The following is a 22,765-nucleotide window of genomic DNA, read 5'->3' on the forward strand; positions in this document are numbered from 1 at the left end:
ACCGGTGCTTCCTGCTGTGTTGCCGGGGCAGCGGGTTGACGTCTACGCGATGCGCGTAGACAACGTCCGCTGCAGCCAGAAGGAGGTGTGGCTAGCAGCGGGGGTTGTCTGCGTCCGTCGCGTAGACCTTCCCCGACTGTCAAAGATCAGAGCTTCCCGCACCGGTGCGGGGAACTCTGATCTCTGACAGCCGGGGAAAGTATACGCGACGGACGCATACAAACCCCCGCTGCCAACTGCACCTCCTTCCGGCTGCAGCGGAAGGCGACGTCAACCCGCTGCCCCGGCTGGAAGCACCGGTAAGAGAGGGCTGAGAGAGAGAGTGTGTGTGTGTGTGTTAGTTAAATGGGGGTGTAGGGTGTGTGTTAAATGGGGGCATAGGGCATTTCTGGAGTGGCGTTAAGGGGGCATTTAATAGAGCACTCTGCCTCCTGAAATGCCTTATACCTCCCTATATGGCACTATGCCCCATAATATGCCTTTTAACCCCCTAAATGCCAGTGGCATATAGGGGTATAAGGCATTTCTGGAGGCAGAGTGCTCTTTACAATGCCTTTTAACTCCCTTAATGCCACTCTGCCTCCTGAAATGCCTTATACCTCCCTATATGCCACTCTGCCCCATAATATGCATTTTAACCCCCTAAATGCCAGAATGGGATATAGGGGCATAAGGCATTTCTGGAGGCAGAGTGGCACATAGGGGGTCCAAAGGCATACCATGGGGCACAGTGGCATATAGAGGGTTAAAAGGCATATCATGGGCCACAGTGCCATATTGGAGTGGCAAGCCTGGCAAGCCTGGGGGCAGATGTGTGTAACTGGGGGACAGTTAGAAAAATAGGGTTGGAAAATACAAGAAATAAAAACAAAAAAAATATTTTTCTCAATCATAGCTTTTATTAAAAAAATAGTTTACATGAATTAACATTTACTGGTAAAACTTTTTTCCTTTGGGGTTGTCTTATATTCAGGCTTTTTCTTTTTTTCCTAAGTTAATATTCAGATTTTGGGGGGTCGTCTTATAATCAGGGTCGTCTTATAATCGAGCAAATACGGTAATATGTTCTAAATAGGTATTCCTACTTGACTATACATTGGATGTTTAAACAATAATTATGTAGTAGTTGAGGTTCAAATATATCATAAATGGTTTGAAATTAACCTTCCTATCATCCTCGGTGAGTTGATGTCAAACTTTTTTTTATATGGTACTTTGAACTTCGGGGACCTTTTCGGGGCAAACCCAGATGTAAAGAGGAGTACAGACATTCCTTACCTAGAAGAATACCAACTGATTCCCATCGACAAGTCAAAAGAAGGCTGAAATGTACGTCTGCGGTTGTTGGTTCCCTTGCGCAGAGGAAATTTGCCTCACATTTTGGTTCTGGACTGCCCTTGTAGCAAGATTAGACTGATATGTAGGTGGAGATTTTTCCTCCGTAATGGCACAAAAGTGCTGGAATTTTAGATGCTCTCAAGCAGGTATGTATTAAGCTGCTGTCCGCCATTGGTGAGTTATTCTCAAACCTTTTTTGTAAGGTTCAAATATATGATAATAATCATACACATTTATTCCTACTCTTGGATTATTGCTGCCATCATTCTGTTGAAAGAATGTCTTTATTTTGTAAATGAGTGTAAAAGTATAGTAAAAGCAGTAAGTGACTGGATATTAAGATTATCCCAAACTACTTCATTTACTGTAAACATATAGAATATATAAAATATATGTATGTATATATATATATATATATATATATATATATATATATATATCACATTAAATTCACCTAAATAACTTGGACCCTTAACATGTCTCATAATATTTTAGAGCTAAGAGATGTTTTAATAATAAAGTCTACTTACTTAGGATGTCGGATGTCAGGCAAGGATCTCTCCAAAGCAATGCTATTGCTGACAAATATATTGAAACCATTTTCTCTATAAACAGTATCATCTTGATCTACTTCAGTAAGAGGATATGGTTTGCCATGTTCTCCTTTACCTAAAAGACAAAACGAATGAATGAAAAGTTAAGTTTGCTTAAATATTGTAGATTTTAACTGTGCTATCAAGGTAAAACATGTTAAATACCCATTATTTAAAGGCAACATTGTCCAGTTAAGAAAAACTCATATGAATTGGTATGGAGCTGTTTCCATCCAGCCACTGAGACTTTCAACTGCATTTTTTTTACAACAAGCCGACACCTGAAAGAAATGGCCTGAAATTCTCTGAGCGCCCTATGTGCTCAATTTAAAATTCCACAAAGAACATTCTAAAAAAGGCTAGGACTAATCTGAATTAAAGTAGTGTGCCACAACTTTAGGATCATCACAAACTCAGGAATTATTACAATATATATATATATATATATATATATATATATATATATATATATATATATATATAGCACTAAAAGCTACGTTTATAGATTGATTTATAAGCAGGATATGTTAAAAGTTGCCTGATTTTATAAGAATAATAAAAAGCTATCACTATAAACAATTCATGTCCCACTGACTTTCTCTATAAGCTTTTGGGAGGAACTGCACCTTTTAAAGATTTCACATTGCTGAACAGCCACTTTCCCTGTGTTAAATTGTCTGTGTCATGTCATTTTGTGCAATGTAATGGTATGCCTGCCAAGTTCAATTTCCACTACATACCGTAAAATTTAGCTTATTTTGTAAAAGAGAAATGAGGTAAGAAAAACATTTCCTACTACTGTCTGCAAACGAAAACCCACAAGATTCTGCATTTATTGGTAAAACGCAAGTATACCACTAATTTAGCCGCTGTGTTGTTGGGTAGTTCTTAGGTGTATGATAAATAAATGCAAATGTTCTCTGTCTAGATTGATGTGCCCCGAGGTGTTTCTTGGGTGTATGAGAACAAATGCAAATGTCCTCTGTCTATTATGGACGTGCCCAGAGGGCAAAAACATGACCCTTAAAGGCTTTAGTCCCCATTAGGCACAGAAATTTCTGTCAACCAAAAAATGCATACTACTTCCAGTAAACAAGGTCAAACTGGAGAAACCAAGTGCAGATATATATACATATAAATGAGTAGGAAAGATAAAGAATCAAAAATATTTATATAGATACATATATATAGGACTACGTCACAGTTGTCTCAAATTAACCACTTCACGACAAAGCACGTACATGTACGTGCTCACAATGCATTGTACTCAATAGGTTAAACACAACAAAAAAAGTAAAACCAGAAGCGATAAAAACTGAATTATCTTAAAATCACAGCAATCATTTGCACAAATGCTTAAGAACAAGATGATGTCTGAGGCACAACTCGGGCACAAGGAAAGATTTTAGAAACATACATTATTGAACGAGACGGTAAATCTCAAACGGCAGAGAAAACCTTAATTTCGTGTGGCATTAAAACGTCTTTTACCAAGTCAGCTGATTTAATTAGGTGTTTCAGACCCATTCCCGCATTGTACTCTTTGATTAGGGCCTCGTACATGAAAGGTACTGTTGGCTTCACAAGATGACCACTTGATACTGACACACCGTTCTCGAAAGGATGAATTTTGCTAGGCCGTTTGGAGCACATCTTTAGAACTAACAAAGCCAGCAGTAATTTTAATTATATTGAGAACTCAGTGTTTTCCTGAACACACATGAAATGGCAGAAGAAACATTTGATCTTACCAGTGTAACTATGCTTTATGTGAGGCCATCGTCTCTCAATTTTTCCAGCAAGAAAGGCTACCTTGACCGTAAATAATGGCCTAGTTAAATTAGTGGCTTCTCAGGTTACTGATTTCACCATACATTATGCATGGCCAATTTATGCCCTCTCTGATGAGGTTTATTGTCCCTTTAGGCAGTGAAATGTAGTGTTTCAACTCACGATTTGGTAAGTATACCCTGTTAACTCATGTCTCTATTCAATTAGCTTTTCACAGGAATAGTGAGAGAGAACATAAACATTCCAGTATTTTGGACCGACTGACAGCCCTGGTAACGATTGATAAATCGCAAGTGTGAGACAGCCTCCTGAACATACATGGCCACATGCTACTTTTTTAGCATGTAGCCACTGGCATGATAAGAGGGCACCGGCTACACAAAAAGATGGAGATAAACTGTAGGAATTGTCAGGTACCTGTTGGCATTTTCCCAGATCAGGTCTGAACACAAGGGTACCGCCATAAGCCATTTTTGTATCGCTTTGAAATAAATAGTGCCAAAGTTATACGTTACAGTTATTGTTTGTAGGATTAAACAAATAATTCTCATTTTTTAATATGAAAATATTATGCAAACATATATCAGGTCAAAAGTAGAAGATGTGACTTCTCCTGTATAACACATTTATCTAATTGAACGGATGAACAGAGCACTCGTAATAAAATCTGTATTTTTTTCAAGCTGTCTACTGCTTGCTGGAAATTAACCCATATAATATATCTCGGGAAAGTAGAGCATGACAAAACTGATATAGCAAGGAAGGATCATTCCTCAAAATGTGGAAAAATAAATCTGTATATAATTTCCCTTACCATTTACCTTGGTCAATAATATATCAATTATTTGCTAATAACTTTAGAACTTTTTTTAAAATATATATATATATAAAATATTATATGACGTTGTATACAATGAATGTTGAAAATTCTCCTTCCTTTTTACCAGTCTCACTTTGTGGCCGTTGCTCTTAATCAATCCTTTACTCCTTTAATCTTATTTTCTTCAAAATAAAATATGCATTTCTTATTGAGCTGTGCTGCTTATGGATTTTTTTTAGTATCTTTAGATGCTATTTTCCACTCAGGTAGGACTAGAATGTTTAATATAACCTCACCCAAAAAGTCAGTTATAACTCTTAACAATGTTATCTGTAAATATTTAACACAATATCATATTATTATTTATTATTAGCGTTTATCTATAGAGCACCAACAATTTACTCATGGCTTCTGTTCTTAAAATGCCAGGGCCACTTAGTCATCCCCAGTATGGCCTTGCCCCCCTCCATACTTATTGTTTCACTATTTCATAACTTTTTTATGTCTCCAGCAACCTGAATGTTACATTTGTCTGCTGAACTATATTTTTTATAAATATAACATGTGACAATTCTGTCTATCATTTGTATCCAGTTGCATCAACAGCCCTGGTGTTCCATGAAAAAAACAGTAATGGTGCATTTACTATTGTGACCAACATTACGTTCTTGCTTATTACTTTTTTTATTATTATTATTATCTTTTATTTATATAGCGCCAACAGTTTACGCAGCGCTTAATACAATACATAAATTCAAGGGATATGACAAGACAAGAATTGACAGACTAAGACAAACCGATACATTTGGTGGAGAGAGCCCTGCTCGCAAGCTTACAATCTAGAGGGAAAATGGGGTGATAAACATAAGGCATTGAGAAAGGGTGAGAGGTATTGTGGTGGGAGTATCAATGACAAGGATGTTCTAGCAGCTAAGATGGTGAGGCTTCTCTGAAGAAGTGGGTTTTTAGATGTTTCTTGAATGTCTGGAGGGAGGGTGAATTCTGAAGGTTCCTTGGGAGCAGATTCCAGAGATATGGGGCAGCTCGAGTGAAATCTTGTAGACGGGAAAAGGAAGAGGTGACGAGTGAGGTGGAGAGCCTTAGCCCATTGGAGGAACGTAGGGATCGAGTAGGAGAGTATTTGCTAATGAGGTCGGAAATGTACGGAGGAGCAGTATTGTGGATGGCCTTATATGTCAGTACCAGGATCTTAAATTTAATTCTAAAGGTAATCGGGAGCCAGTGGAGGGTTTCACAGAGGGGGGAAGCAGAAGAGGAGCAACGTGCAAGGAAGATGAGCCTAGCAGCGGCATTTAGGATAGACTGTAGAGGAGAGAGTCGAGACAGTGGAATGCCAACCAGAAGAGTGTTGCAGTAGTCAAGACGGGAAATGATAAGGGAATGAACCAGAGTTTTTGTGGATTCTTGGGTGAGGAATGGGCGGATACAAGAGATGTTTTTTAGGTGCAGGCGGCAGGATTTGGCGAGGGACTGAATGTGAGGGATGAAGGAGAGGTTTGAGTCAAGGATGACCCCAAGGCATCGGGCCTGGTTAGTAGGAGAGATAGTTGTGTTGTTAATGGTGATAGAGAATTCAGGTAGTGGAGTGGAGATGGAGGGAGGGAAGATAATGAGTTCCGTTTTAGAAAGATTAAGTTTCAGGTAGTGTTGTGACATCCATGAAGAAATAGCAGACAAGCAGCTGGTGATCCGGGACATGAGAGATGGAGAGAGATCAGGAGAAGATAGGTAGATTTGGGTATCATCTGCATATAGATGATACTGGAGGCCAAATGAGTTGATTAGTTTGCCAAGAGAGGAAGTATAAAGAGAGAACAGCAGAGGGCCAAGGACTGAACCTTGGGGGACACCAACCGAAAGTGGAAGGGGTGATGATGTGTTGCCTGAGAAGTTGACAGAGAAGGAACGGTTAGACAGATATGAGGAGATCCAGGAGAGAGCTGTATCTCGAATGCCCATAGAAGCAAGTGAGTCAAGAAGAAGGTGGTGATCAACAGTATCGAAAGCAGCAGAGAGATCCAGTAGTATTAGAATAGAGTAGTGACCTTTAGCTTTGGCAGAGAGCAAGTCATTGGAGACTTTGGTTAGAGCTGTTTCAGTAGAGTGAAGGGGTTTGAAACCAGACTGTAGAGGGTCAAGGAGGGAATTAGAGGAGAGGAAGTTAGTGAGGCGATTGTATGCCCCTGGCCCCAAGATATTTAGGGTTAAAAGTAATAAGCAAGAACGTAATGTTGGTCACAATGGTAAATTGTGCGTACTTTTGCACAAATATACCAGTGGTGGTGGGGCTCAGGCGAGGGGTGGTTGGCAGAGGGAGCACTCTTGGGATGGGGTATTGTCTTGGTGGGGTATTGTTTGTGGTGATGGGATTATCTCATAATCTGATAGTGTTTGGATATAAGGCCGTGTGTTTTCACAATAAAGTGTTCTTTGTTTTTCACTTCAACATGAGTTCTGTCTGATGCTTGGGGTGGGCTGCTATAATCACTTACTGTCCTTGTCAGGACAGTGCATGCGCTGCATCAGCTAGATTTCGCTCAGCTACAGCGTCAGCACGGCTCCATTCCGACAAGTCCTGCTTCATCTCTCTATCGCTAGTTCTGTCAAGCACTGAGAGTGTTAATCACCAAAGTCTTGGGAAGGAAGCAACTTTCGGCAGGTGTACCCAGTCGGGGTACAGGACCTCCCATCACATTCCAGTTATTTATACTAAGCACATGTCTAGAGTGCCACATTTTTACAAATGTTGCAGGAAATGCTTGATGGTAGCCCTACCCTTTCCCAAACACACTAGGGCCATTTTAACCTAGCTTGGGTAAATGTTCATGCATAGAACATCTATAAACCTGTCTTTATAACTGCTTACATACTGTGCAAGCTGGCGCCCTACTATTGCAGGGTCACATTAAATTGTGTTACGTAATTTCACTGGAATCAACCCCTCGGCAAGAAGGTTGGACCAGCCGTGTATGAAGAATTTGGACTGGCCTAGGGGCAATAGCCCCTTTACTCTCCAGATTAGCAAGTGACATAATGTGCAAACAATAAATAAAATATTGAAGGCCTTTGCGTTATAGCTCATTTTGAGAAGGTATTTTTTCTTTCAGTATTATCTTGCGGAAAATAGTTTTTCAGTTAAATATGAATAAATTGTGGAATACAAACTTATTAGCAGTTGTTCCATTTAAAACAATTAATGGCATCCTGTTTTTCCTAGCACAATTTGTTTTTAAATATTGCTTCTATTACTTTTCTAAAATGTCACATGCAAGAGATTGTGTAAATAGTTGAAATAAGAATGTTTCCAGATTATGACAATTCTTCAAACAAACACGTAATATGTTCCATTCTTCCATCAATTTTAATTCTAATTGAATTTCAATCAATTTGTGTGTGCTAGAAAAAATGAAATAAAGTGAAATATTTGTCTGAAAACCATTTTATTTCTGGAATTAAAATAAATTGAACTTCTCAAAATACATAAGCATGATGTGCAATTGTTCATTGACATCTATTATTTTAATATATTTAGGAACATAGGATCTTCAAACTAAATGTTGCTATATTTACTCCTCAAATTTGATGGCAGATCAGTACCATTCGGCCCATCTAGTCTGCCCATTTTTTTTAATGTAAACTTTCAAACCATAATCCGTCCTTGATTTTCTCTTAAATTCATGATAGCATTATGTCTATCCCATGCATTTTTGAAATGATCTTACTTCATTAACCTCGACCAATTTTGATGGAAGACTGTTCCATTTATATAACAACAGTTTCTCAGAAAATTGAAATCTCACAGCTACACACTGGTAGATACATTAAAAGCGTATATAATATGGAAACATAGATTACTTTTTCAAACCAGTATGTATCGCTTTATATTACAATGAAACCATTGTCTTATATTCAAGGTCGTCTTTTAATCAGACCTCAAAAAAAGGTCTAACTACAAGACTAAGATCCAGATCCCCTGCAGTGCTGCAGGGGACCTGGATCTTCCTCTCTGGCAGCCGGTGGATGTCTGTGTGATGCGGGCAGACAACCTCCGCTGCTGCCGGCACTTCTGCCGGGGCTTCTATGAAGGAGTGACGGCATCACATGACCTTCCAGTGCTCATTCATCGAAGCCACGGCGGAAGAGCTGGCAGCAGCAGTGGAGGTTGTCTGTGCGCATTGCGCAGACGTCCTCTGGCTGCCCCACTAGACTCCAAGGAATCTGAATCACGGGTGACAAGTCTAAGGAAGCACTGGTAAGTTGGGGGAGGGTAAGAGTGGCATATGGGGGGTATAAGGGCTTTCTGGAGGCAGAGCGGCATAGAGGGGGTTAAAAGGAATATCAGGGAGGCAGAGTGGCATATAGGGGGTTAAAAGGCATATCTGGGAGGCAGAGTGACATATAGGGGTATAAGGCATATCTGGGGGACAGAGTGGCAAATAGGGGGTCAAGAGGCATTTCTGGGGGGCAGAGTGGCATATAACAGGGTATAAGGTATATCTGGGGGGCAGATGTGCATAACTGGAGGCAGGTTGGCAGATAAAAGTAAATAAAAACAAAAAATTTATTTTTCTCAATCATAGGTTTTATTAAATATGAAAAAATAGTTTACATCTGAATTAATATTTACTAGTAAAACTTTTTTCTTACAGTGTTGTCTTTTATTCAGGCTTTTTCTTTTTTTCCTAAATTAATATTCAAATTTTGGTGGGTGCAAATACGGTATTTAAATGCTATCACATCTCCCATCTCTTTTAGCCAAAGCAATGCATATTTAGATCCCTTAGCCTTTCCTGATATTAAAGGGAATTCACTCATTCACATCCAGGCCTTGTAAGACGTTTTCTTTCCCATTGGAAGTAGCTGGACTAATGACAAGAAACAGAAACTGGAAACAGAAATAGGATGGCTTTATCTAAATGGAATTGCATAAAGCAGTCAACCGAGGACAACACCTGTAATTCTCCAACTGTTCTTGCCAAGGAAATAGATAATAAAACATGGCGAAGAAATGCTTTATTCATCAATCAATTAATTGTACTAGGTTCAAGTCCCATGTAGGTACTCTTCAGCCCCGAACTGGCCATCTGGCACATTGGACAAATACCAAGTGAGCTGCTGGCAGAGAATGCTCCATACTGGATTTGCCAGGCAGCATACTGCGTGAGCATAGAAATGTAATGTGCGGCCTCTTATATCTAGCCATAGGCTGTGCTTACTTCATTTGGAACCTACCACCCAGAGTAAGTCCCTGCTACTCTAAGTCATAAATGGAAAACTGCCATCTCTTGATCCAAGGACAGACAGTGAGCCTATAGTCCAAAAAAGTCATATGGCTCAAGAAGGTCATTATGAGGTGAAGAGACACCCTCTTATTTCTATAAAACAGATGAACCAAATTTCGTGTCTTCTGGAAGAAAGGCTTTGGGAATGTTATGATATCCTTTGTCCTGGAGACAGATAATTAAAATCTCAGTGCAACCTCTGCAGTAGCAGGAGGGTTAGGTGCATATGCTCCTGGATAACAACTTCTGAGCTTGCCACAGTCAGCTAGTCATCTAAATAGGGAACAATTGTGATGCCCTTTTGTCTACAGAAGAACTTCTACGACCATAAATTTTGTGAAAATACTAATGGACTGAGACAGACCAAATGACAAAGACTAAAATTGCAGATGAAGGAGTTTGTTGTATAGAGGAAAAGCAAGAATAACAAATGTGATGTTGTGACATGCAGATAAGCACCATTACGATCTATGGAACATATGAAGGCTTCTGTGGATAAGACCTTCCATCCATTTTCAAGTGAACTTGGGAGACAACCCTGTTGAGGCATTTTACATCTATAGTCAAGTGAGAGCCCCCCAAAACCTTGAGTACAAATAAGACTGAAGAGTAAACTCCCTTGCCCTGATCCATAGCGGAACTAATTTTTACAAAAGGTCCATGATCATATTACTTAAAAAATGTCTAGAGATCTGGAAATTAGGAAGATACAGTAGGACAAGGATTAGCAGTAAACTCTTCCAGGGACAATCTAAGAGGACATCCCACAGGACACAACATTGTGTAAGAAACCGATACTTTGCCATTATATGTTGATTTATTACAAAAGGAGTAAGGCTTGTCTTCAAGTTGTTGGAATCTATAAAATAATACAGCTTTGTTTCTAGAAGACTGATGGTTTTAAAGTAACCAAAATTTGTCTCCAGTAGTTTTTTCGAGGAGTATTTCAAGCTCTGCCATGAAGAGATCACTAATCACAAAAAGGTATGCCACAGAGACAGGACTCGGAAGCAGAGTCAGCCAGAGATTTTAGCTGACATTCTAAGACTCTCATAGACAAGGTCAATCAGTGACCTAAAGGGATATTGTGGAGCAAATCAGGACTCAGAACACTCAGATATTCATCAAACTGAAAAAGCCAGACTTTAACAGACCTAGCTACTCAAGCAGAAGTTATGCTAGGTCAAAAATTTTAAATTGCTGCCTCAAAGACTTTTCTCAAGGTACTTTCTCCTCTGTGATCCATAGAATCAGAAGAATATGAGGCATCTTCCAGAGGCATTCTTCCTGTTACCTTGGCTACTGTTGGGGCCAGTTTAGAAACTGCCTAGAAGATTGTATCTTTCTCATATAAGGGAAAGCGCTTTGTGGTCCTCTTTGACACATTTAACTTATCTTTCAGATGTTTTCCATTTCTATTTAATTGTAGAAGAGACAGCCTCATGTACAGGAGATGTACGCATTCTCTTGGCAGAAAAACGGAACATAAAAGTGTTTTTTTATCTTGCTCAGGTTCTTCCATAGCAACAGCAGAGTGAATAGTGGAAACTATCTTGCATGCATTCTATATAGGAAAAATATAAATCTTCTGTATTTTTCTGAGAAAATCTGATCTGACTAAAAGCAACTGCAGGTTCTTCAAAAGCCTCACTTAGTAAAAGCAGACTGAGGAGCAAGAGGCAATGCACCCTGGAGTTTGGACTTGATCAAGAAGACAAAATAAATGCCCTGGTCTGCCAACTCCCTTTAGAATAAGAGGAGCAGAGACTCTTTTTGGGATCATGAATGGTCTTGTGACACTGCATATAGGCAAGATGTTTAACCTTACCTGAGGGGCGTTATCAGAAGATTGACCTTTGACTGCTTAAAGTTTTTTGGGCAAAGGCAGGAACAAAAATCAGAGCAGACAGGAGCAAGTACAAGAAAAAATTCCAATGCAGGGTCCAGTGAATGCTTAAAGCACCAAGAATCGACATCCCCTGGCACTTTAAATAGAGAATCTTACTTATCCTGAAAATGTGGCAGCCATCTATGTGCACAAGGTTAAATCTTGCAACACTGATGACACAAAATGACTAAAAATAGGACTGAATGCCCCTGCAAGGACATGTTTATGACCTCCGCTCAGCTGCCCAATAAGCCCCGCTCCCTGCTGAGCTGACAGTCCCAGCGGGGAACCACAGGTAAGGAGAGAAACACAGGCAAAGGGACCTACTTTAATATGTACAAGAAAGGAAACAAGGTAGAATGTGGCTGACTACAGAAATAGGATTGTCAGGGCTTATAGATTGCAATGTAACAGCTAATGTTTCTGTATTAAAGGCTTAGCTACTAATTAGTACATACGATGCTGCCTGCACATAAGAAGGTAATCAGTTAATTGCCACCATTGGACCATTTAGACGCAGACAAAATGGTTACAGTGAAGGATCAATAATTAAATACACTTGGAGCAATGCTTCCGAATGATCACTCACACTAAATAATAATTTGCTTTTACCAGCCATGTAAGCAATTTTTAGAACCCAGATACCCAGTTTTTAACAGTAATATGTACCTAAATGCAACAGAGTGTTTGTGATATTAACTTTACTCATTATTGAAGCCAAGTTAGAGCTTTTGCAACACTTATAAAAACAAAGGTTAATTTCCATGTGAATGAATAGAAAATGCAATTTATTATCAAACAAAAACATTTCTACATATTGCACAGGCAAACTTCAAATTCAAATTACTGTGTCAATCCAAAAATTGTAAAAGCCCCCTTGCATCAATGGCAAAGCGACTTTTGTTATTGCCAAACTTAATTTCTTCCTTAAATGTAAAAATTAAGTTGACATCACAATGCAGTAGTGATGACATCACAAATAACATCATCGATGGCAGTAAAAATATGGCAGAGGGCTATTCGATGAGGCACTGTTTTGACTATGGGAATTACGATGTTACATTGAAATTGCAGTACAACTTTTTTTTAGCACTAAGCAGTTATTGGTGCATTGTTACTATTTGGATGATACCTAATATAATATTTATAGATAAAAAATTATTGATATATTAGAAATAGAATTCCATGACACTCTTAACAAAGGGGGGCCACCAAGCCTGAGGTGGGGCATAGTCCCCACGCATAACCCAATTTCCTGCTCAACAGGATGCAGAGAGTTAAAATGGGCATTGTTTTGCGATGCTGGGTGAATGATAAGGAAATTCTCCTTTCACACACACATATGTTTCTGCATGCCAAGTAGGTAGATAGTGACTTTAATCCTCCTCTTTCAGGATACTGTTGGGAATGAAATGGGCATCCAGCCATGTGGAGAAGGCTTCCAGACTGGCCCAGGGGCAGGAAGCCGTTGGTGAATTGTGGATTTTCTTTGCTAACATTGGTTCTCTTTATATCTGCGTATCATCTGATACCAATCAAGAAACATCTGTGATTTGCTTTCCAAAATTGTGACTTTTTTAATCTCAGTATGATAAGCAAACCTGGAGTGACCCCTGGGTTTTTTGGGATAACCATTTACTAACCACCAATTTTGTTCCTCCCATGACTTGTGTCTCTCTTCTACTGTTATTATCTTTCCCCATTTGTGTATTCAGGACTTCACACGTTCTGTACCACTTCTCTAAGCAATTAGCTTTTAGTAGGCCCATAGTTATAATAAAATGATCAGGGCAGGCTAACTAAAGATGATGGCCAGTTATTAGCTAAATGACTCTAAACAGCCGAAAAGTCAAAATTAGACTGGGCTTAAACATGAATCAGTATACTAGATAATAAATCCAGATCCGCAAACCAGAGTCAGTTTAAGGTAAACAGGAGGAGGCATGACCAGGATGGATTACAGGGAATGACATATGTGCCAGGATTGGGGTTGCTGGATCAGGCTGGAATCTCTTGATTGAGTGTAAAGATGTAGATGTCTTAGACTTTTTCTTTTGTTACACCTGCAGGAGTCTAAGGATATGCCATGTCTCATTGCAGGGTCTGTAGGGGAAGTCTGGTAGTGGCTCTGCCACTTGACAGATGTATAATCAGACCTCAATAGAGTATGTGTACAGTTCTAGAGACTCCTTCTCCAGGAGAATATTAACTAAAATTGTAAATGGTTTCCAGGATAAAACTCATGAGGAAAGAGTAAAGGATCTCAATGTGTATAGCCTGGGGTAAAGAAGAGTGAGGGGAGATTTCATACAAACATTTAAATATGTAAAGGGATTTAACAAATCACAGGGGGGAAGTTTATTTCATAGGAGGAGAACAAGAGGTCATAATCTAGAGGGTCAGAGGTTTAGATGTAAGGAATGGAAGTTATCCTTTACCTTGAGGGTGTTAGATAAGTGCATCAGCCTCCCATCAGATGTGATGAAGACAAATACAGTAAGAGGATTTAACCATGCATGGAATAGGCATAAAGCTATCCTGAATCTAAGACAAGACTAAGGACTGATTAGCCTTCACATCAGGAGAAAAAAGGGCCGAATGTTTTTTAGCTGCATTCCAATCATATGTTTCTATGAGTTTGGGATCTAACGACCTCTTTAAATTTATTTAAATTCCTTCTGCAATGTTCATGCAGCTGAATTATAATGTGAAAAAAAAAGTAATGCAAAAAATTTACTACCCAATAATTTATTACTCTTCCCATACAAATGAATTACAGTATGCAAATTATGAAAAACAAAACTTTGTTCCATAATTCCCCCAAAGTTAATTAACAAAATAATTGAATTGCAATTTATATCATCATACACACATGCCAGCCACAACAGACTGAATATTTTAAAATTGCTTAACATTGTTTTAATCTCTCTTATATAACCACTAAATTTGAATCAGAGTAAAGTAACCTTTTGTATGAATGCCATCGGGAAGGCGCATAATTATTTGAGAATGCTTTTAGTTTTACTTACCTCATTTAGCCATTCACTTTGATTTGAACCTTTTTATTTAATCACTCCTTGTCAAACGTGTGATGAAATAGAATAACAGCTTAATACAAATTAGTTGTAATTGTTTAGTTGTAGAACACATCTCAGGCTATATTTTTGGTTAAGTGCGCAATGGAAGTCTTGAATCGCTGGGGAGTTAAGTCTTTTGTTTTGAGTACGGTGTAGATACCTTTTATTTCTAATGTTTTTTTTTGTGCTGTAAGACACTGTGATACACTAACTAGAAATCAAATTAATTATTGGGAACATCCACTTTCGGTTGAAAATGTATTTTATTGATCATCGTACTAAAAGCATTACACTAATTCAAAGGAAACCGTGAAATGAAAAAAATCTGCATGTTATAAAGATATTATGGCTCAAAGTGATAGGACAGGTCTTTAAACTCAACAGATGGTAGACTACAGAATTACTGTCACACAAAGAAAAATAATATCAGCTGTCTACAGCTGATACAACACATGTTGAGAAAACCTGGCAAGGAACAAGAAGAATAGGGCACTCCTGCCAGGTGCCGTAACTATAAAAGAGAGAAAAAAAGAAATGTAAGATTCGAAAGGTGTTTAGAACAATTAGTAAAAAGAAGCCAAAGCAGGAACAAAATAATTTAACTCTTTGAGGTCAATCAATGTAGCCCATCTTAAGTTCTGAAAAAATTGTTAACCGAACGGTATAACTGCTTAAAATGTCTTGGCTTGGATTAAAAAAACTGATAAAGCCATGTCAGAAATGTGATGCTAAGTGGTATTGGTTGTGATGTTAATATAAGAAACTATAACATTGATATCATCCGTATTATGTTTCTTTTCATTAAAGTGGATCTGTTAGATTCAATTACTGTTCCATACAATACATATATATGTGAAACTGTGTTTATAGATTAAAATCCTTATATGTATATATATATATAGATAGATAGATAGATAGATAGATATAGATCTATATATATATATATATATATATATATATATATATATATATATATATATTTTTATATTTATATAGTATTATAACAAGGCCTGCATACCACTACCTCAAAAATGGTTGTTAATGGGCAGAAAAAAAATTAGATGAAAATGACCACCAAGGCCAGGTTGCTGAATTGTTTTCACAGAATAACCAAAACATATCTTATGCCACAATAAAAAAAAAACATCTTATGTAACGGAAACATACTCGTTTGGCATGCTTCACCATACTTTTACTGAGGCCTGTAACAGAGACACAGACTACATTATAGGCAAAAGTGAGGAGAGAATCAGCTTCCTGATGATGATGATGATGATGTTCCCCTTCTTTGTTTGTAGTTCCCTTCCTGTCCCCTTAAATATAATTCCTGTGGAAAATAAAATGATCATACGAGGCAATGCTGGATTAAGACTCCCGGGGCTAAAGTCAGTGACTTGGCTAAATGTTAATTGGCCTCAACGGTTAAAAGGAAACACAGTAAGCAATCCAATGGCCTGCCCCAATCTCACATTGAGCGAACGTTTATTTGACAGTATGACCGCACTACAAATGCTGTCTGAAACCATAGAAAACCTTAAAGTGAGTCAATGAGGTGTGCGTCTAAAAATGGATACACTTAACCAATTAAACACACTGCACATGAGCAGTAAAGAAAATGTAAACCAATTAAACCAAGGATGTTTAACCCTTTCAATACCGACATATTATGTACAATAAGATTTTTAAACCACACCATTACCGTTGTAGGGGAGCATTGCGGACATTCTATCCCAAGTTGTAGAACTGTATACTCTTTACAGAGACGGCTTGAAGGACTTCGGAGCAGGGATCCGGGTGACCCGCATAAGGTATTTTATAAAAAAAATTGTTTACTTGAATGATGTTCTGTTGCTCTTTTCGAGAATGAAGACTGGAGGGACGTGACATCTCATATTTGACACAGATGCCTGACAGGTAAAATTGAAAGCGCTGAATATAGTGAGCAGTATGCTGCTCTTGAACGAGTGAGTGCAATCCATCTATCATCTATATGTGCTTATTGCTGATACAGACAATACTGCACTATGCACTTTATTCCCTTTTTTTCTCCTTGTGAGGTTCTGATCCTTTATGATGGAGAACTGATCCTGCTACACAAGCTGAGATAAGTTCGGAGTTTCTACTTTTTATCTTACACTGATAATAAGACATTATTTCATAATTTTAGGGCACATATTCACTTTGTTATTGTGTAAAGTTTATGGATGCAGTGTTTGTGATATATGCAAATGTGTATTATGTGTATTTATTGTGCAAGTCTTCCCTCCTGTACTCACTGTCAACTACCGCTGGTGTTAACTTTTTCTGTCTCGTTCTTTCTCTCTCTAAATCTCCTCAGCTCCTTAGCCCTGTGTTGTAGCTCAACGAATGTCCATACACATGCCATTGTCTAATGGCTTTGTAGGAGTTTATATAGGTTATTTGGAGAGATTGTTACAAGTTTTCCATTAGATATTACCTGTATTCAGCATTTGCTGTGGCAATGGCACACCCCAACATCATTTTTTTTATTTTTTTTGCTTTGGTCTAATTGGTGGTTAAGTGGTTTGGCCATTCTCAAGGTGCACGTTGAGGTGTTATTAAGTGATACAATCACTTACTGCTTGAATACATTTTGGCTGAGGACAGTCGTTCATTTGCTTTTAGGCTAGAGAAGTGAATTGGTACGTTCATACTATGTAGAGAACAACGGTTCAATATTTTCTGACTTGCTTTTGTCAGGTCATTTAATAGAGTACCTGGTTCCAACTATCCTGTAAAAGAGCCAGTTAAGTCACTTAGGGGTCTCTAGAGCTCAGAGGTCTCTATGCAAGTTTCTAGTATGTTCCAATGGATAATCTTACACTGATCACTAATGTTTACCTAACAAGTGTCCCACTTTCCATAGGATAGTCCTGGGCACTGGTGGGGATCATGGGCTGGTTATAGAGAGCTTGTGCTGCTCCTTTTACTGGCTCACTGAGCTGTGAAATCAAAGTCTGTAGTTTTACAACACAGGCTTCGATATTATCTCCAATGTGGCCACCTTGCATCATAGTGAGCTGTGCACCAGAATATGATGTAATATCTGTGTTCTGCTTTACTATATTGCAAGGGGGAAAGTAGGCAAATGGACTTGTTCTTATTCAGCCTCTAGCTCTGTCCCACCTTGCCTCAAGGGATGCCACCAAACAAAGTTGTCCTGCTTTGGACACCTGAAACGGGGGGGGGGGTATGCTTATCCTAACAGGAAATCAGACTAGTGGATTTCATCAGGAATCCAAACTTTTATCTTGTCTCTTGACCTGTAAAATTAATTTGGTTCACAAGTATTTGTTTCATATTTCTATTTCATTGAGCAGAAAATGTGCCCCGTTGAGAACTATGAACTTTTATTAACCACCACCTTTCAATATTCCATTTGATTTCATTTGAGAAAAAACCCATAAAATTCCAAATTTACAAATTCAGTATTCTTAAGCTTTATTTCTCCACTTAATTGATTATGCTTTATATTGTGAAATAGGGCCATTAATAATTCTCTTTTTATTGGGCAGCTTTGCGTTTATATACATTTTAGAGGACATGAGTGTTATTGGCTTTGAATCTCTGCAAAGAAAGTGAACTTTTGGCAGTTTACCTATCCCTGATAGAATAACGGCCAGTGTTCCTTAATTGATTATAAAGATTCATAACGTCCATTCTCACAAGAAATTACTGCAGAAAAGCAATGCAGGCATTGAAAACAGCAATATATACACACGCATATATATATGTATACATATACACTATATGGACAAGTATTGGGACACCAAACCATTATACCAACAGGGACAGTTGATCACCCCTTTGCAGTTATAACAGCTTCCACTTTTCGGGGAACGATATCTACAAGATTTTGGAGTGTTTCTGTGGAAATTTTTGCACATTCATCCAGTAGAGCATTTGAGAGGTCAGGCACTGATGTTGGACAAGAAGGCCTGACTTGCACTCTCTGTTCCAGTTTATCCCAAAGGTGTTTGATGGGGTTGAGGTCAGGGATCTGTGTGGGCCAGTCAAGTTCTTCCACACCAAACTCACCCAACCATGTCTTTATTGACCTTGCTTTATACACTGGGACACAGTCATGCTGGAATAGAAAGTGTCCTTCCCCAAACTGTTCCCACAAAGTTGTAAGCATAGCATTGTCCCAAATATCTTGGTATGCTGAAGCATTACAATTTTCCTTTACTGGACCTAGCCCAAACCCTGTTTTCAATCATTTAGAGGTGTCCCAATAATTTTGTCAATATATTGATTGCATTTTAAGAAAACAGTGGCCTATGTAATTCATCCATCAACAATAAGTGCAGTTTACATGTCGGTTAGTAACCACCAATAGCTAGAAACTGGATTTTTGGTCTAGATTGCTACTATAATAGGTAAATTGGCCAATTGTAGTCTTGGGGCTAGCCCAGCTAAATGGTCAGGAAATATAGAGCATCAACAAAAAACTTCAACAGGATACCTTTTTAACTTGCTACTCCTGCCCAGTACATACCAGCAAGAGATCCATGAATCAAACATATTCAGTCAGAAATGTTGCTCAATAAGATGCCTCTAAAAGACCTCTATGAGGCGTTGAGGAGCATTTGCCTTATTTATTTAAGTTCAGATTACCCTAGAGCCCCCTTTACTCAATATAGTTATTACTAGTTTTATTGCCACAAATATCTGCAAATCATACTGGGAAAAAGAAAAATATTCTTCTCTATACCTAAACATAATGCAGCCTTAAGCTCCCGTTTCTCCAGCTGTGTAATTGTCCCATTCATCTCTCTCTAAAGCTGACTGAATAAAAACTTTCCTGTGTTCAAAGCAATTAAAATGAACTGTTCTTCAGCTGATTCTAACATGATTACTTAAAATAATATTCATTTTATATCACATTAAGTACGGCAAGAATGAATAAAAACAATGTGATTAAATAAGTTTGAAAATAATAATCACTGCACACCACATGAACTATTTCTTGCCTTTATGATGATTATTAGTGAAAGTGAAAGCAATAAACATTCTATATCACGTTACATATTCTGCTGTGACTTAATCAACACTAATTAAGTTACGTAATGTTCACCCAATAATTCAACCAAATTAGTGGTTGGATGGCTCGGATTGGATATTGTGTCACAAACAAACTTCAATCAAAAAAACTGCTGACCATTGCAGGACTTTCAGTAGAATCATGCAGAAATTAATTATCCAAAAGTATGTTATACTACTTGGTCTCTGGCAGTCAATGATAACCATTTAAGTATTTATTTCTGGTTGGAGTTCCAAATGGAAAACATATTTTATTATAGACCTAGCCCCCACACTCTCTCTATTATTTATATGGGAATAGTCTTTTTTCCTTCCTCCTTAAATAAAAGTTATTGCTTTTTCTGATACTGTGCTGGTATTTGGTATTTGTTCCTCTATGGAAGGAGACTAGTGGTATGATAGAATTAGACACAACTATGGAAGCAATCAGCACATTTGCCCTTTTCAGAGTATTAGACCAAATAAATAATAATAATAACTATATTTTATATGACAACAGCACAGCATCACAGTTTAACATGTGCCCAACGTTGGAGGACGCTTGACACAAAAAACCTACCACTATAGTAGCTTACTAGTATTGTTTTTTGAAACTGAATGTTTCAAATTTTTTGGATTAGAGTGTTAAACTGAAACAAATTTTAACTAATACAAAAATATCACATTTCAAAATTTGAAAAAAAATATTGGACTGCCTGTAATAAAATTTTTATGTTAGATCTATTTTTTGTTATCATTATCGAACTTTGAAAATTGTGTGGAATCAAAATAAACAAGTAAAATATGCAGTGTAACTCGTAGGCAATGAATACATTTATGATACTTAAAATATATTGTCCTTAAGGGGTTAAATTCCACTTTACAATGAAAAGCAAAATAAATGATTTCATTTCTAATTAGTATAGCTCTAAATGTAACTAGTTATAAATAGGAGGTTGAAACCATATTAGTTCAATAAACTGTGTAACCATAATCTGTTTCTTCTTTTATCAAATCTGCTGTTGGAAGAATAATCTCTAAAATCAAGACTCATTTGTGCCTTTTGTAGATTATATAGCACTTTATAAGTAAGCATATGGAGGCTTCATTAACATTTTTTTTAATAGGAATAAACACGCCGCAGAGAAGACAAAAAAGGATTTTTTCCGAAAGATAAAAACACATTAATCATTAAGAAGTCATCCATACCCAACGTAATTATACTATCTAATAATAGTAAACCAAAGAAAGTGATTCAACTTGTGCTTAACAATACTGAGCAAAACTGCAAAGTAGAATATATTAAAAAAGGACAGCTCCTAACAAAAGTAGTTTAGAGCTTAAAGAAAACTTTTGCTTGCATGACCTTTCATTTTATTATCTGTTCTTATATTGAGCATTATCTTCCCTGAGGACTTTGTAAGACCTTTGGAGAAAAAAAAACATGTTTCTTAAGGTCTGTATATTAAACATACCTTATTAGGTGATTTATCAAAGTTTTACTTTAATTTGTCATGGCTTAAAAAACTTTTAATAACGAAATTCACTGTTACTGGGAAAAAATTCACTTTTTGAGCAAAACAAAAAAAATATAGGAATGTTTGTACAAAGTGTTCTTTATGGAGGGAGCTCCGGAACCAACGACATTATTGTAGTTCATCTTTTGAGTAATTTTGTGACTATGTGGAGTACTTGTGTGTGATTTTGTTCAGAGCAAACATAGGTGTTACAAATGTACGGCCCAAAAGAGTCATAAGTCCGTCATTCACTATACCTCCACAAAAAGGTTCAGTTCTTTCACAACTCTAAACGCTACCTCAAAACGGCACTTAAATGGATTGTAGGCTTTTATAAGAACCCTCTGTACCCTTAATTGGACAGTTAATATGTTTTTACATGTGGCTTCAAATTATAAAGAACCCTTTTACACAAGGTGTTTAGCAAATGCCACAAATATGTGTGTATTGTCAGGTCCCCATCGTGGTACTCACCTCCTTCCTACACCGCGTCCTCCTTTCAACCTGGAGTTGGAGTTGTGGACCTGCGTGCTCCCAGGTGATGGCGGTGCCACGATCTCCTTCCTTGCACCGCAGTCCTCAGGACGGCTGGAACACGAGGGGAGGGCCTTCCCAACAAAGAGACGGAGTACACGTTCCACCACGCGCACCAGACGACTTCTTAAAAGGACAGTGGGCGGCAATCCCAGATAATTGGAATTAGGCTCAATCATGACGTCAGAGGGGGTACCCCTCCCTCCTTCCTATAAATCTGTATCCTTTTGTATACACAGTGCTCAAATATACTGTGCTTTCCGTGTATACCCTTCAGTGATTATGTGCTTTTGTCTTCTTGGAGTTTGACCCTTTGCTTGCCTATCGTTTATGCTAGTCTTGACTTCGCCTACGCCTCATCCCTACCGGTACCTCGCTTCTGACTCTTCCACGTCTCCAGCCTTGCATACTGGGCTCCGTCTACTAACCCTGAGGGTGTGTGAGCATACACTATGCAGACTGTGTTCTTAAAAAGTACACATGCATACAGATTACTGTTTACCGTTACATTTAGATTCCAGTTTAGTGGTTTATGTGTTTTATCAGTCTATTAGGTTTAATTTAGAGTGTTTTTCCTATACTCAAACAGCTGTTTCTATTGTGGCGTTCTAGTGGATGCTTTGGATGATTTTATGCTTTTGCTATGGCTCTGGCAGTGCTTCAGTAATGCCCTAGAACCTTAGAAAGGCCTGTGCAAGTTCACTAAGTGGAGCAATAACTTTTTCATACATGATGACTGAATGTTTCATTACCAAGAACATCAAACAAAACAAACACCCGACCAAGTAGCATACGTTCACTCAGACTGCTATACATTAATAAAATTCAGAACACAATCTGACCAAAATGTGAAGCTATGCA

At 38.0% G+C, this 22,765-nt stretch overlaps 1 protein-coding gene across 1 annotated transcript in view; it reads right to left on the reverse strand.

Annotated features, from left to right (window-relative positions):
- GALNTL6 (polypeptide N-acetylgalactosaminyltransferase like 6) overlaps positions 1-22,765 on the reverse strand; it is a 481,374-nt gene that overhangs the window by 310,797 nt on the left and 147,812 nt on the right. Inside the window, exon 3 of the mRNA XM_053459754.1 lies at positions 1,869-2,007. Within this exon, the coding sequence (XP_053315729.1) occupies positions 1,869-2,007 (139 nt within the window). The remainder of the gene's footprint in view (positions 1-1,868; positions 2,008-22,765) is intronic.

Source organism: Spea bombifrons, chromosome 1 (assembly GCF_027358695.1).
Source record: "Spea bombifrons isolate aSpeBom1 chromosome 1, aSpeBom1.2.pri, whole genome shotgun sequence".
Taxonomy (NCBI): Eukaryota; Metazoa; Chordata; class Amphibia; order Anura; family Pelobatidae; genus Spea; species Spea bombifrons.